This window comes from Aythya fuligula, chromosome 3 (assembly GCF_009819795.1).
Source record: "Aythya fuligula isolate bAytFul2 chromosome 3, bAytFul2.pri, whole genome shotgun sequence".
Classification (NCBI taxonomy): domain Eukaryota; kingdom Metazoa; phylum Chordata; class Aves; order Anseriformes; family Anatidae; genus Aythya; species Aythya fuligula.
Window position 1 is genome coordinate 12,643,429 of NC_045561.1, and position 16,320 is coordinate 12,659,748.

Genomic DNA, 16,320 nt, shown 5'->3' on the forward strand with positions numbered 1-16,320 from the left:
GGCCTGGACAACTCTTCGTGGTGGTACTGCTGCCAGGTCAGGGGAGCAGATCTCCTGGAGCCTGGCTGAGGCTTTGGGGAAAACAGCTGCCTGTGGGGTTTCAAGCAGAGCCCCCCCTGTGCCATTTCCAGGCTAAATCCAAGCCTGTAACCCCCCTCCCAGTGCACGTAGCCACTGTGCAGGGAACTGGTGCTGGCCTGGTGCAGCCTCTGGCCCCATCTCCCTCCTGCCCCCCCGGGTGCTGGCCAAAGAGCCCATCCTGCAGGGGCGTGCCATCCCCGTGACAGTGCCAGCACCTGGCATGGTGCTGGCTGCAGGGGACCCTGTCTGGAACTGTGGTGTCACAGCTGGAGCCCCAAGCAGCAGGCAGTCACACCAGAGTCAAACCAAGGCGTGTTCAGGTTGCTTTAATGAGTGGGTGTCACACAGGAGTAGTGGTGCACTACAGGGCACTACGGGTGTTAAACTGACCCCAGCCCCACGAGGGACACGTGGAGCAGTGCGGGACACAGGAGCTGGCATAGACCCAGCTGGCTGTGGCAAGCAGAACCTGTTCCACACAGATACAGATGCTCAAAAATAATTATAATGATAAAAAAAATATCCCTGGAGTGGTTCAGCTACTGGGTTTTTAATTAATGGGTAGGGAGGAGGCTACAGCAAGCTCTGTGATCCTGGCTGCTGATCCCTCCTGGTGGATCACAGTGTACAGAAGCGGCACCTGCACTGGAGGCAGCCCATCTAATGCCCAGTCCCTTCTCCAGGCCTCCTGGGGTTAGGGGGAGGCTGGGAGGGCAGGCAGCAGCCTCTCCTTCCCCTTGCTGCTGGGCTGGCACAGCCCCTGGAGGAGACACAAGACACTCGGGGTTGTCTACACCCCGCTGTGGGGCAGGGAGGCCAGGCCGCATGCAGGGGGAGGGCAGGAGTGAGCTGGAGATCCCTTGTTAAGCGTGGAGCGGTTGCGGAAGACTGATCCGTGGCTGTCTCACTACAAGCACGTGCAGGCTGGGGACGTGGGGGCAAACACGGGGTCCTTTCGCCTCTCCCCCAGCTCCCGGTCCTCGGGCAGGGCTCCTCCTCAGAGCACCGTTCTACCCCCGAGGGAAAGGCCTCGCTCCTGCAGAGCCGGCGGTGAAATGCGGGTGAGGGCTGCGGGGCCGGGCACCCTCCCCTCCTTTTCCTCCCCTCTGTGCTTGCGTCAGTCCCGGGGGATGTTGGGTGGGGGGATTTTTGTGGAGGAGGGCTCCACCCCCCAGATCTCCTGGGCGTACTCGGTGATGGTCCTGTCGCTGGAGAACTTGCCCGAGCAGGCGATGTTCCTGATGACTTTCTTCGTCCACTCCCGGGGGTCCTGGGAAGAGGGGAGGCGAGGGCAGCGGTCACGTAGGGCACCAGCTATATGCATGGCTTTAAATACGGTGCTGTGGGGCTGCTGAAGCCTCAAAACCCACCTCACCCTGCCCCGTGCCCCACAAACGCTGTGGGGTGTGAGAAGGGCTCCCCAGGGGTACGCTCAGCCCAGTGGCCCCCACTTCTCCCGCTGGGGCTGTGGGCAGCTCTTACCATGAACAGCTGGTCCACTTGGCCTTGGCATTTAATGTAGGCTTCGTAGTCAGCAAACACCTTAAACCTGAAAGCCAGAGGGCAGAGTAAGGCTGGGGATTGCCTGCTGCAGGGTCCCAGGCGGGGCAGCGCGGTCATCGTCCCCAGGCCTCACCTGTCGTGGTGCATGAGCATGTTGACAACGTCCCTGAAGCACCCGGGGTCCCGCGGGGAGAAAAACCCACTGCTGATCTGGTCGATGGCCTGCCGCAGCTCCGGTAGGCGCTCATAGTACTCCAGCGCATTGTACCTGCATGAGGAGGAGGCACAGAAGGGCTGTAGGGGCTGGGGCCATCCCCTGGGGCCCAGCACCCCAAGAACTGGGATGTGTTTAGGGCAGGGAGGGCAGCACGCCCCCCAGCACCGACCCTTTGCGATCCAGGGCCTCGACGTCCTCCACCCGCATGCCGAAGATGAAGAGGTTTTCTTCGCCTGCCTCCTCGGCCATCTCCACGTTGGCTCCGTCCATGGTGCCGATGGTGAGGGCCCCGTTCAGCATGAACTTCATGTTGCCGGTGCCCGAGGCCTCCGTGCCAGCTGTGGAGATCTGCTGGGAGAGATCCGCTGCTGGGATCACTGCCGGGTGCAAGAGAGGTGGGAGTTAGCCCTCGGCTGGCTGCAGGATAGCAGAACAACTCTGGGAGCTGCTCGTGGCCTGCTGCCCCTTCCAGCTCAGCCCAGAGGCCAGAGCCAGGCACAAACAAAGGCCCAGCTCTGCCAGGAGCCCCTGCAGCTGCTGCTGCTCCTGCCCCAGGCTGGCTCCCTGCCCCATGTAAAGCCCCACAGCCCACAGTCCCTTCCTAAGGGTGCCCAGGTGACCTGCTGCGACAGTCTTCTGTCAAACCAGCTTCTGGGCTCAGCTGAGACACAGACGTACCCTTCTCCGCCAGGGACACGCGGTAGTTCTCCAGGAAGATGACCTTGAGCTTGTCCCCCACGTAGGGATCGTTGTTGATGACCTCGCCGATGGACGTGATGAGTTTGATGATCATCTTGGCCATGTGGTAGCCAGGGGCTGCCTGAAAAAGAGCAGCCCAGAGAGGGTGAGGGCTCTTAAGGAAGGCAGAGCACAGAGGTGCCAGTTCACGTCCTCACTGTGAGGAGAAGCTGGGCCTCACATAGATCCACTCTTCACGTGGATCAGACAAAACCCTACTGGGAGAAGCCCTGAGCCCTGGGAAGGGAGCGATGGGGCCCTATCAGCCCAACTAGTCCATGACAGCGCTTCCTGAAGAGCCCACCGGCACAGACCCCCACTGGCTAACCCGCAGCAAACCCAGCAAAGCCCCCAGAAGGGACCAGCACCTTCCCCACATCCCAATACCACCCATGCACCGAGGCTGGGAAGCACTTTACCTTTCCTCCGATCATAATCGTCCTAGGCACAAAGGATTTGGACGGGTCGCTCCTGATGCCTGGAAGAGCAAGGCATAAACTACTGAAGCAAAGATAGGCCGCGAGCCTAGCACACCTGCACAACCCCAAAGCCCAACCAGACATCTGCCAAAGCTGTGGTGGGCAAAACTGGGCTGCAAAGTACTTGGAAAGCTTCTCCAGACAGCCACGAATCAGAGCTGCAACTACCTGCCTCCCCTTGGGAAGGGGCAGGGGGATGAAGCAGACACTTGGGAGCAGGACACACTCCTGACATTGCCAGGCTCAGGAGTCCTTGGCCACCAGTCGGTGTGCATTTACACGGGGATGCTGGCAGCAAGGGGCTGGCAAGGGGCACCCCGGGACTACCAGCCCCTGCCAGGCAGCACTTACGGTTATAGAGGGTGATGGCATGCAGGCAGTTCAGCAGCTGCCGCTTGTACTCGTGGATTCGCTTGACCTGAACATCAAACATGGATGAAGGGTTGATCTTGACCTTGTACTGCTCCTCCAGGTAGGCTGAGAACTTCAGCTTGTTCTCCTGGCGAGAAAATCTGATGAGCAGCAGGCCTTGTGCCAGCAGCGAGGGCTGGCTGCTGGGATGTTCCCCGCTGCCTTCACCCTTCTTCCCCCCCCGCCTCCAGCGCTCCTTACCTGCTTGACTTTTGCCACATCCCTGATAAACATCTCGTTATCAATGAAATCCAGGAGCTTCTTCAGCTGGCTCAGGTCTGTGACAAAGCCTTCCCCGATTTTCTAAGGGAAGGAATCAAAAGCGGAATGTTTCACCTGTGGGACATCTCCCCCCATCCACAAGTGCATTTCCCCCACAGAGATGCCACAGCCCTGCTGGGAAGAGGAAGAAGAGACACTCTGGCCAGGAGAAGGGGCACAGTTCCTCATGGCAAATTGACTTTTCTGTATCAGGCAGCTCGAAGGCACAGGGAATGAAAAACAAAAATGAAAACCTGTCCCTTCCTCTCAAAAGAGCTTCAGAGGAAGGGTGTGTGCACGTGTACCAGGGCCTCCTGGCAGCTGGAGAAACTGATGGGCAGGACATGAGAAGTAACTGCACAAAGCTTTTCAGCCATTACATACCCCAGTGCGAAGCAAAAACAAACAAACCTCAAGGGCCTGCTAAATAAAGGAGACAAAATTGGGGGCTCTGAGGGAGCTCCTTCGTGGCCATGAAGCTTGAATGCTTTTGCAGACACCCCATTTCTACACACCGCGGTGCTGCCTGACAGCTTGTCTGCAGCCACTGAGAGGGAAAGGAGCCAGACCCAAATTTCTGCAATTCCTTGGCCAGCTCTTCCCCAGAGACTTTAAAGCTCAGCCGACCTCACACCTACACATGCAACAGGCATGCTCCTAGTGGGCTGTCCTTGCTCACACCTGCCAGACCTTTCCCTCAGGCTCTGTTCAGGATTTGTGAAGTGCCCAGAAGCAAACAGCGGGGATCACAGCTCAGCCCCTCGCTCACCTCGGCGATGACATCGGCCAGTCCCGGGTTGCACAGCAGAAGCCAGCGCCGTGGTGTGATCCCGTTTGTCTTGTTCTGGAATTTCTCCGGCTCCAGCTCGTAGAAATCCTTGAACCTGGCACATCAGGGAGTAGGGGGCACACTGAGCCACTCTGCCACCACCCAGAGCTTCAGCTGAGCCCCCCAAACGTGCTCCTGACTCAGGGCAACCTCTGCTGATCTCGTTGCACTACCGTGAACTCTGCACTGCCTCTCAAACCCCTTCCTCAGCTATAATGCCTAGGATTTCACCAGCTCTGAAGGGAGGTGAGTTAGACCCCCATACACTCTCAAATAAAGTAGTTTCTCCAGCCCTCCAACCCAGCAGGACAACCGAAGCAGGCCTTGATGCCTGTTTGCCCCAGCCAGCCCCCCAGGTTCGCAGGCGAAGCTGAGTGAGCAGAGAGGAGAGGGGAGGTTGGTGCACGCCGTGGGTGCCCCCCAACTCACACTGAGTGCTTCACAATGTCGGAGTGGATGCGGGCCACGCCGTTGACGGCGTGAGAGCCGATCACACAGAGGTGTGCCATGTTGATGCGCTTGCAGTCTCCTTCTTCGATCACCGACATCCTCCGGAGACGGTCAACGTCCCCTGGGTAGAGAGCTGCCACGCGCTGCGGGCGGGCAGGAAGAGGGGCATCAGCTACCCAGCTGTAGGGCCTGGCAACACCCCCATCCTAAAAGACAGCTGGGGCGAGACCCAGAGCCCACAACCAGCTGAGTCCCTTACATCCAGGTGCATTTGGTTGAGGGCGTAGATGATCTCCAGGTGACGGGGCAGCAGCTTTTCAAACATGGAGACCGGCCAGCGCTCCAGGGCTTCGGGCAGCACGGTGTGGTTGGTGTATGCACAGGTCCGTTTCGTGATCTCCCAGGCCTGCACACAGACAGTGGGTTAACACACACATGCCCGGGCCAGGATGGGGAAGAAAGCCTTATTTAAGGGCAGGACAGCAACTCTTGCCCCTGCGAGATATGCGCCTCCCAGCTCTGCTCACCTTGTCCCAGTCCACCTTCTCCACGTCCACCAGGATCCGCATGAGCTCTGGGATGGACAGGGCAGGGTGGGTGTCATTTAGCTGAATGGCCACCTGCAACACAGACTCGCCGGGCTCAGAGGTGGCAGTGACAGGGCTCTGACTGTGTCCCCAAGGGGTCAGGGTTGGGGGAAGACTCGAGTCTCTTCTTATGGCTCACAGCACCACACATCCCAGAAACAGAGCGCCCAGGAATGGAGCTCCACAACCTTCAACAGATTTGCTCCAAAATGCATTTATTTCCCTGGAAAACGAGCTCTGAGATCACTTCTGTGTTCCAACCCAAACTGCCAGGGGCTTTGTATACAGCAAAGCATCCTGCTCTCCCACACCACGGGCAGGCCTGGCCGAAACACCCCTGGGCCCTCTCTGCCCACAAACTCACCTTGTCTGGGAATGTTTCAAAGCTTGTCCTCACAGGGTCTCGACAGCCGAATTTGGAGGACTTAAAGCGGCGGATGATGTCTTGGAGGGTTGCGGCCACCACGAAGTACTCCTGCTTCAGCCGCAGCTCCTTGCCTTCGAAGAACTGCATGAGGGGGACACGCAGAGGTCAGTGCTGAAGTTGGCAGCCCAGCCCCTGGAGATGCTGCTGTCCAATCTGATGGGCTTCCCAACAGCTCGTACATGCTCTGCACTTTGTCAGGCCAAACCTAGACGTTACTCATCCTGCCTCTCAGGCAGCCAGCCATGCTACAGCTCCAGCCGTGCTACAGCCTGCTGTTCTCAGCTGCCTCCAGAGGGCAACAGAACCTGACACATCGCTGCTGCTCCCACAGACCAAGCACAGCTCCCTCCCTCGCCACAAGGCCCTCTGCAGGGTTTTTGGAGCAAGGATTTTGGACTCCCTGCAATAGCCAGGAGCCGGTGTCATTTATAGACACACCAGCTGCCTCCCGTGCACACCACGCATCACGCTGCTCTGTTTTAAAGCACCAAGAGAAATGAGTGGGTGGGGTAAAGCCCAGGAGATGAGCTTTTCCAGCACAGACACTAGTCCATGACTGGGTGCACAACGACTGCATGACCTGGGATAATTCCTGTGTGAGAGATCCCTTGAACTGGGGCTGGAAACGAGTGCCCCCTCATAGATGCCTCTAAAATAAGGACTTACTTTTGCAAACAGTAAACCACGTAAGTTGGCGACTGCCTTGAGCATGAAGGCAGAAAGCAACTGTGTGATATAGGCCAGGCCCCAGCTGCCAGCAGTCAGCAGGGACACTCTGGGGCCAGCAGAGCTGCGTCTGTTCATTGAGAATTGCAGAGCCAACACATTGTGTTAAAAACCCTCAAACCAGAACAACAACCATCAGGTGGCCGTGACCTTCCACTGCCTGCAAACAAGGCGATAAAACTACAGGAAGGATGAACCCAAGCAGCTGGAAAGAGAAGCAAGAGTCACTCACGTTGTCATTCGGGTACAGGACTCTGGATATGTTTTCTGCCAGGTTTCTGTCCAGCACTGCCTCGATGTAGTCACCCACATTGACTGCAGTGAGAGAGAAATACACACAGCACTGCCACAGCTGCAGATCAAGAACTGAGAACCCCAGTTCTGTGTCCTTGATCCTTCCAAGTATTGAAGAATGAATTCAATCAGTCTTGTCCAAACCATTTCCCCTTCTGTACAGCCTAGCAACTGTTAGTTGCCCAGTACGTGTCCCTCAGCACTACAGTTAGAGCCTGAAAAATGCACTAGGGGTCACACAAGGACTCAAACAAAACCAGCAGTAAGGAGGGAAAATGCTGCCATTTTCCTTCAGCACTCAAGGATGCTGCTGCACAGAACTGGCTCTCCATGGCACCTGGGTGCTTGCAGAACACACTGGCACATGGTTTATCACCTGGGGAATGCACAGGGCAGGATCTGAGAGCGAGCCAAGCATGAGGGGGGTGAAACGAGGATGGGTGGGTGCACAAGGGTTCTGGAGGTGGTGTGATCCATGAATGTGCATTCAGCACTGTGTTTTTGAGGTAGCCAGGAGGCATGGATAAAGCAGGGCAGATGCAGAGTGCTGTGCCAGGTGCAACACACAGAGGAATAACTATGCCCCAGCCCCAGAGCCCACTGGCCAGAAGATAGGCAGTGGAGGGCCAGCACTTACACTCCTGGAGGTTGAAGTCATTGGGTGCTTTTGCAGACCACAGCCTCATGGTGTTCACAGTGTTGTTCTTGTATCCTGGCACTGGTGTGTCATACGGCATGGCGAGGACAACCTGCAAAAGGACAACAAAAACTCCTTCAGAAAGAATCCAGAGGACACAGACAGCTCCTGGCTGTGGTGAAGATCCCACGTGCACTAAAACACAGCTGCTGAGGTTCACAGACCTGCTTGTTGTCACGGGCACTTTCAGCACCCACTAGGAAAGCACCGATATGAGAGGCAGAGTTGTTTGGAGCTTCACTGGCAAACAGGAGTTTCAAGCTCATCCATGAAACACCAGGCTTGCAAGCAACCCGCTGACCTTCCCAGACCAACCGAGTACCTGTTAACTATTCACCAAAGCCCTGCAAGCATCCTCAGCTGGCCACTGCTCTTCTGTCTGTGCTGGCACAGTGCTGGGGCACCTAGCTGATTCCATCTGGGATAAACTGCACAGCCTGAATCCTGCCCAGAAGCCCTCTGCAGCCTCCCAGCACCAAGCCTGGCCACCAAAGCACCATTCCCATAGTGGTGCATCCAAAAACTCCATTAAATGTATGTTGAAGCCACTTGAGTAAAGGCACTGAGATCTCCAGCACCTGAACTGAACGTGCATGAACTTGTGCAGCCTTCAAGTTATGCTTAAGCACCAGGATGCTGCCCAGGTGGCTTAGTGCTACGGAGAACACCACTGGGGCTCCTAGTTGAGCTTACACTGTCCAGGCAAGGCACGGGTGTGCTTCCAAGCTCGTGGGCTCCAGCTCACTGCTGTACCAACATCTCCATGCCTCCAAACCACCTGAGCAGTGAGGCAAGGCACCAAGCTCTGGAACAAAGCCCCTGAGGGCTTATGCCAGCAGAGCTGAGCAGTGCTTGCGGAGAAAAGCCCTGATCCTGCAGCACGGGGCCTGGCCACCTCTGTCAGGAGCAGCTCACAGCCTCCCAAACACATCAGCACGCAGTGCTGTGACAACCCTGCAGCCACAGGCTTTCCCCAAGCACAGACACGAAGGGCAGCAGAGAACGGATGGAGCTGAGCTTACAGGGCAGGGAAAAGCCAGGCGGATCGGCACGTCGGCCCCAAACAGAACACAAACTCTTTGTGCTGGCGTCAGCAACACCTCCCCTCTGGAGAAAACCAGCAAGAGCTCGGGCTCTCCAAGCTGGTCTTACCAGCTCCGAAGATGGAAGCAGGCAGGCAGAGAGCCTGCCCTGTCCGAGCCACGGGACCGGGGCACGCATCCCATTAACTGCACGATGCTATATTTGGAAACTGCATCTTGGGCTTTTTTTTTTTTAAGCCTTTCCACTCTGTTCCTTCGACAGCACTGGCTGAAAACTCACTTCCCCGTCAGAAGCAGTCCGCTGCACAGCTTGGGATCCCTGAAAACTCCAGACTGACGCCGGGGTTGGAAGAGGAAAAGCACGCAGAGGTGAGGGCATTCAGTCCCCAGGTGGATGTCTGCTGGCAGGGTGCCCCTGTGCCGTTCCCAGGTGTGTGGTATTGAGCCCTGCCAACCCACCTGCAACTCGCTGCCTTCAACAGCTTTGTGGCTGTATGCTCCTCAGAGAGACCCTTAACCAAAGTGGGAACAAGGCTAGGCCGTGTCCATAAATCCCCGAGAAATTCCCAGTCCTTTCCTCCTGAGGGCTTGGGGTGGAGAGGCTGAAACTTCTTCAATCCCCTTAATAAATCCACGCTTTTTCAGAGTTTGCCCTCCTCAGCCGTAAAGCTGGAACACCTTCATGCTGCAGCAGCACGTGCCCCTGGCAGGCATGTGCTCCCCGAGCACAGCATTACCCCTGTAATTGCGACATGGCCTCGCCTCGACCCGAGGCAGGGGAATGCAGGAGCTGGAGCAGCGTTTGCTCTCCACGCTGGTGCAGAACGAGGCCTCCAGGCAGACTGGAGACGTGAAACCTCGTCTACCCACCAGGTTGGCCTGGGAAAGAGGCACTTGCTCTGACCACACGAGTCGAACACCCGCTGGATTGCTGCCTGGCTGCCCTGAGAGATGGATCTCCACCCACGGCGGCGGTGCCAGAACCACCTGCAGGATCACTGGGTTTGAGCAAGCCGTGGCCGGGAGCAGCGCAGAACGAGCCAGGGCTGCAATCCTCCCCTGACATAAAGCCCTGCAAGAAGGGATGAGAGGTTTCACCCTGGAAATTGCTACAGATTCAGGCAGCAACTCCTTCTGTAGTCGCAGCTGCAGCTGAACATCATCCCCCTTCTCCCTGCCGCCAGAGGAGCCGATAAAGATGAAATTGCAAATTAGCAGAGAGCACTTTGCCAGAGCAGGAAAGAAGCAAAGCCCAACCTCGGCTAGCACGGGGACAGCCTCTCCCCCTCCACGCCACCCTCCCCAAGCCCAGGCCACTGTACCTGAGTGTCGACCCACTTCACGCCCTCAGGAGTGTGCTCCACGCGGCCGTAGAAGTGCACGGGGAGCATGTACTCGGGGCGGGCTTTCTCCCAGGGATTGCCATAGCGTAGCCAGTCATCGGCCTCCTCCACCTGCAAGGGGCAAATGTGGCTCGTGTCACCAAAGGAAGGCTGAACTCAGCTCCCCAAAGGAGTTTGAAAAGCAAAGCTTTGGTAAGGTGGCTTTAAAAATGGATACACAGAGGTCTCTAGAGGACAGCTGGGCTTTCTGAAACTTGGATGACCAAATCCCAGTTGGTATAAATCCATCTCTATTGCGTTTGCAGAGCTGTACTGGTTTAAGCCATCCACACAAACCACACAGACTCCTGCACCCAGTGCCTCGAGGGCTCTGCATCCACTTTGATGGTGCAGTTTGTTGTTCCCTAGGAGTCCACAGGTGCTGCTCCTGGTCACAACCCACCCCCTGCGATCCAGCTCTTGCTGACTGCTCTGCCCTCTGCCAGAGAGCATTTCTCCTCTCTGCTCCTGACAGCACCAACAGGAGCAAAGTGAATTCAGCAGAGCAATCCACGCTGATGCGCACCACGAACAAGAGGGGCTGAGGCAAAGCCACTTTGTGTCAGCAGGTGTTTTTTTTTCTGGGAGGGGACTAGGTCTGAGCCACAAGCCCACATCACCACCCCTGTTCTTTTTCAAGTGGCCTTAAGCCAACTGCAATGGATGCTTTTCGCCTCTTTTCCACCATTTACAGGGCCTAGCAATACAGCTTCTTTGTGAAGAAGGAGGAAAAACCAACCCTTGCACCTCTCACCTACCTGACTTGTGGAGAGCTATTTTAAGGGGAAAATAGGGTTCTTTATGCACAGAAGCAATACAAGTCTCCTAACAGAAATAATTTCCAGACATACATGAGGAATAACCACCGCTTGGGGCAGTTTTTAGTCTACTTTCGCTTACAAACTATTACAATTGTTAATGCTGCAGGGGAGAGTCCCCATTTAAGGCCCTGCTGCCAGTCTCTGAGGGACCCCACATGAGCAGCAGCACCCCAGGTTAAAATACAGAGGTTTTGGGCAGCCCAAGGCCCCACGTGCTGTTTGTGTGGCCGGGTCACATCTGTGGGCAGAGCCAGCCATCACAGCATGAAACATAAGGGGATGGGGCGACCCACGTGTGCCAACAACGTACCTGCCAGCCGTCGACAATCTTCTGGTTGAAGATCCCGAACTCGTAGCGGATGCCGTAACCGTAGGCTGCCAGCCCCAGCGTGGCCATGGAGTCCAGGAAGCAAGCTGGAAGAGCAGAGCATGATCACACTGCCAGCGACCTCGCCCCGGCTCGCTGCGGTGGTGGTGCGCTGTGCACGGGGCTGAGGGGCTGCCACGACCAGTGCTGCTTGGGAACATTTGTTGCTCAGGAATCTGCATACAGAAGGGGCAGGAGGGGACAGCCTGCACCAGGACCCCACAAAGTTGTTGTTGAGAAGGGCAGGACCCTCACAGGAGTGAGGCCCTTAGCATCAGGTCAGTGCCAGGGGAGATTGGGGAGCAATGGTGCTGACACCAGGAGCGCCTGCAGCCTTGTGTGATGAAGCTGCAGGTGCAGCAACCTTCAGACATGGACACAGCAGAGACCAGTGGCCATCAGGGGCAGCAGCAGCTCAAGCCAGGTGTGACAGAAATGCACCTAAATGTGGCGTTGCTGCAGCGAGAGCTCTTCTGAACCTGCCTGAGAAACCCATGGCTGGCTCGATGCCTGCCACGTAAAGCAGGGCTTCTGATCCTGACTCACCAGCTGCTTTACTACGAGCTCTGTCAAAGCAAAGCTTTCTGACCATCAGTCCAGGGCAGCTCTGGTAAAGCTCAGCCCTGGCACCTCCTCTGTCAGGCAGCTCTTGTCTCCAGCAGTCCTTTTGTGACAGGCAGATCAAAATAGCAGCCAACAATTCGCCTACGTGAGGGCTGCTTGTGCGCCTCAGGAAAAAAAAAACAACACAGAAGCTTTTACAGGAAGGTGAGAAGAAAGGCTTCAGGCAGCCTCTTACAGCCACAGCCCAGTTTGCTGCGCTCCTGTCAGGCACCAAGGCATCTCCTGGATGCTGGCTGTGCGTAGTTGAGGTCCTGCTGTGGCAGGCAGCCCCAGGTGCAGGTGACACAAAGCAGAGAGCCCTCAGGAAGCTGAGATGAAGGTGTGATGTGCTCCCAAGGAAGGCAAACTCCATGCCCTCGGAGCGAGGACGGGGCTCCCTCTCTCCCTGTGTTACCTGCCAGGCGGCCCAGGCCTCCGTTCCCCAGCCCGGCATCCTCTTCGATTTCCTCCAGCTCCTCCAAGTCCAGACCCAGCTGTTGGGGAAACAGCCACATGTCAGCACCCACATCCCCGTCCTCTGAGGAGGAGAGCACACACAAATCCCACACCGACCCGGCTGCACCTCACACAAACCACACGGGGCTCTCCCCGCAGCCCTTCCCTCACCCCCAAAAACACCTCACCGGCTTCTGGCCCTCGGGGGCAGCCTGATGAAGTGGAGAACAATCCCTCCCCAGACACCGCTTTCCCACGAAGCGGGTTTCCTTAGAGACACCCAACCAAACACTCGCCTCCTGGCAGCCCCTCCAGCCCCAAGGCCCTCCCACCAAGGAGGAGGAGGAGGAGGAGGAGGAGGAGGAGGCCCGGTGCCTGGAGGAAGGTCACGGCCACTTCTGCAGCCTGCGGCCGTGGTTTCCGCCGTTCCGCCCCGCGCCCTCCCACATCCTGAGCACCCCGCTGCCAAGCTGCCTGGCCGGGCCCCACGGGTGGAAGTGGCTGTCTCGTCTTCTGCAGCCCTTGGGGTTTTTTTCTCCTCTAATCCAAGGGCTGGCAGCCTCTCCAGGGGTTGTGCCCGGTTCAAGGAGAAGCCTGCCAGCAGCAAGGACGCTTGGAGAGCCAGGGAGATGCTACAGCTCCTCCCCAGACTGCTCTCTCAGAGCTTCAGCTCTCTCCGTGGCGTGACAGGGGGCACTAATACCAAGGCAGGCTCTCTCCGTGACAAAGCCACTCTGGATATGAGGCTTCGCAAAGGGACTCGAGGATCCTGCCTGAATAAAACCAGCCTGTGCTCCGAGGTGTGATGGCTTGGACAGAAATTCTCTGGAAAGCCCTTCCCATCCCTTGGCAGGGAACGTGCTGGCCATGGCCAGGGCGTTTGGTCAGCAAGCTTAGCACCTCGTTTGGAAGGACAGTGAGTGACAGAGCCCAACTTCTGCTAGAAATTGTAACGTGGGTCAGTCTGAGGGGTAGGGAAATAAAGCTTTTGGGTGAGGAAGCCCCCAGACTCCTATTCTGTCAAAAAGGTCACTGTCCTGCTGCAGATGGCAGCGAGCCTAAGTAAACACAGCCTGGCATCTGTGATCAACTCGGTGGTACTCAGCAGTGGCTGTGTTTTTTCCAGTTCAAACCCATCCAGTGACATTATAAAAATCAAGCCATTTCCCCACGCCCCCTTCCTGGCAATTTACTGTCGTCTGTCAGCGCTGCTGTAGGGCTTTCTATCTACGTGCATGCAAGTATGAACTGTGGTTTGGTGGTTTTGCGCTTGCCTTTTTGGCCCAGCCTCCCTCGGCAGGCTACATGACCCGTGATGAGCCACCACCTCTCCTACTGGTGGGAAATCATTTGCCCCTTGGGATCCCCCAGTCTCTGGGGACCCTTGGAGCTGCTTTCTGGATGCAGAGCCCAGCCACTACAGGAAAGGAGCGGTCTGAGGAATCTGTAGCCCAGCTCTTGAGGCACCCCGAGGTGCCACCACTGCCTTCTCTGGGGGTGGCAGGACTCAGAGAGATAAAACCTTCATTTGGCAAAACAAAACATCCTCGGGAGGAGGCTTTGAGAAATACAGGTACCCAGCCCTCCGCATGGAAAAGTCTGGCCAGTTCTTCAGGGTGGACCCCCGTGCCCCAGGACTTCACCTGGTAAATGGCTTCATCGCAGGCGTTCTGCAAGCCCAGGTTCACCATCGTGTTCTGCAGGGTGCGGCCCATGTAGAACTCCAGGGACAGGTAATAAATACGCTGGGGAGGCAAAGCAAGACACAGCACATTTCACTCCCGGCTCATCACTTGCTGCGCCCAAAGGATTGCTCCGAAGTCGCTTAAAATTAAGATCAGCCCCAACTGTTTTCCAGAGCAGGGGACAGCCTCCCAAAGCGGCTCTTGGCGCCCGCTCCTGAACAACATGCACCACAGTTTGTTTGTCAGAAGGAGCCTTGCACGGGATGCTAGCCAACTCCCCGCTGCACATCTCCCTGCCAACAGCCTTCTATAGAAAAATCCCGTTGCCTGTTAAGAGTGTTTCCCTAATTAACTGCAGGCAGGAATTATCTAGGATGCTGAATTGTATCTTTACGTGCAGCCAAGCTCGGCCGAGGTGATGGCTGCGCCGGGCTCTTAAAAGTTTTCTCATGCTCCGCTGAAGCCGATCCAGAGGCTGCAGCAAGCAGGCAGCCCCCCGCCCCTCGCATACTTGGCCCGGCTTCAGGCCAGCCCCCTTCCTGCCAGTGATTTTCCAGCTCTCCTCTCGCGCTTTTTGAGCTGGGAGAAGATAAGCCGGCCAGGTCACCCCCGGGAGGGAAGGGAGAGGGCACTTGGGCGTGCAAGCTCAACCTTTCCCAGCCTGTTTTCGGCGCTGAGAGTGTTTCTCATCGCTTTTCTGTCCTGGCTGGGGCACTGTCTCTGTGCTGGAGAGCTCTGCAAGGCAGAATCAGCCCGGCGTGCTGGATTTTAGGCCATCTCTGAGCAAGACAGTGACAAATCAGATGCTCCCGGTGTTGACAGCTTTAGACACGTTTCAAAGCCACCTGAGGCTGTTGGGGGCTGAAACAACATGTGTTCACCCTTCCTTGTGTCCTCCCCACACTGACATGCACGTTTCACTCTGCTGAAGGAATAAACTGTCCCAGGGGTGGCAGAGCTCCTGGCACAGCAGCACACGAAGGACGGGTCTGCGGTGACCTCCCGAGTTTCGGAGGAACCACTGCCTGTGTGGTGAATGCTAATGAAAGCCTGCTCCTAGGATGCGCAGCGGGGAAGCGGGCTACGCACGCTTTTGCCCTTACTCAGATTTTTCCATCACTACAGATATTTTTATACGTAAACAGGCGTTTTAACAGAGCAATAGCCTGGCTGTAAACCACGCTTCCCTTTGAATCCCTTTCCTTAGTAGCCGGGATCTTTACAGGCCAGTTTTGGGGCACTAAGCAGCAGGATTACCTGCTCTGGGAGTTTGAAAGGGACCCTTTTGCCCTCCTCATCTGCTCCTTGGTACTCAACAGAACAAGTAAAAACATCACATGGCGGCATGAACACTCTGCTCACTCCAGCCTCCCCCAGGGACGTGCTTCTAGCGAAAATCTAAGCGCAAGGGACGGGGAGCAACCCCTCTCCAGCCTCCTTTACCCTCGATGGGAGTCACACAGCCCCTTGGCGGTGCAATAACACGAACCACAGCACGTTTGGGTGAGCAAGGATAACAGGGAGGGCTCCACACACAGGGGTAACTCCTAGAGCACGTAAGCTGGGTGCAGCTCGGTGTGTCGGGGCGATATCCATAACCCCGAGAAAGGAGCTGGCTCGGTGCCACCAGCGGGCAGGGCAGGGCAGGGCTGTGCCTCCCCAGGCACACACCTGCCCCCAGGGATTTTCGGTTCAGCGCTGGGGCTCCCTAATTCATAAGGGCGAGGGCTGAAGGACACGCAGCCTGCAGAGACAGCGGAGCAGGCACCCAGCCAGCGAGCCGTGCCCATGCCCACGGTGGGACCACACTCACAGGGCTGCAAGCAGGGATTTGGGGCCAGCAGGGGCTCGGGGCAGGGCAGGGGGCTCACCTTGGGGTCCCGCTCGTAGTAGTGCTGCTGGGTGCGGATCCAGCGCCCCACCAGGTGGTCGCGCACCGTGTGCGCCAGGGCGAAGAAGTAGTCGCGGGGGGTGGCGACGTTGCGGTCCTTCACCAGGGTGAAGTGCAGGTGCCTGTTGAAGCTCTTGCGCACCTCCGCCACGTCGCCCAGCCCCGCGATGCCCCGCACGCTGATCTGCTTGCGCTTCTCCCCGTCGCTCAGCGGCGCCGCCATCGCGGCAGCTCCGCCGGGATCCGTCCCTTTTTTTCTTTTTTTTTTTTTTTTCTTTCCCCCTTTTTTTTTTTTCCTCTTCCCGTTCCTGCCTCTGCAGCAGCCGCAGCGCCTGCGCCTCCTCTGCCCGCCGCGGCGAGGCGGAGCCCGGC

At 57.2% G+C, this 16,320-nt stretch overlaps 1 protein-coding gene across 1 annotated transcript; it reads right to left on the reverse strand.

The window, feature by feature from the left end:
- Positions 1-391: 391 nt before the first annotated feature.
- On the reverse strand, positions 392-16,320 carry PYGB (glycogen phosphorylase B). Its single transcript, XM_032185884.1, has 20 exons — positions 15,929-16,320; positions 14,016-14,117; positions 12,332-12,410; positions 11,257-11,360; positions 10,066-10,197; positions 7,641-7,752; positions 6,942-7,024; positions 5,921-6,064; positions 5,497-5,589; positions 5,229-5,375; positions 4,949-5,112; positions 4,460-4,574; positions 3,631-3,732; positions 3,370-3,517; positions 2,959-3,017; positions 2,480-2,621; positions 1,971-2,178; positions 1,718-1,852; positions 1,564-1,630; positions 392-1,351 (listed from the first exon to the last, which is right to left on the reverse strand). The coding sequence occupies exons 1-20, from the start codon at positions 16,169-16,171 to the stop codon at positions 1,199-1,201; spliced, it is 2,532 nt and encodes an 843-aa protein (XP_032041775.1). The 5' UTR covers positions 16,172-16,320; the 3' UTR covers positions 392-1,198.

Coding starts and splice junctions, on each gene's coding strand:
- PYGB (XM_032185884.1), bottom strand. CDS start 16,171: ATGGCGGCGCCGCTGAGCGACGGGGAGAAGCGCAAGCAGATCAGCGTG. Junction 14,118..15,928: donor ACTACGAGCGGGACCCCAAG/GTGAGCCCCCTG, acceptor TTGCCTCCCCAG/CGTATTTATTACCTGTCCCT. Junction 3,733..4,459: donor TGGCCGATGTCATCGCCGAG/GTGAGCGAGGGG, acceptor TCCTTCCCTTAG/AAAATCGGGGAAGGCTTTGT.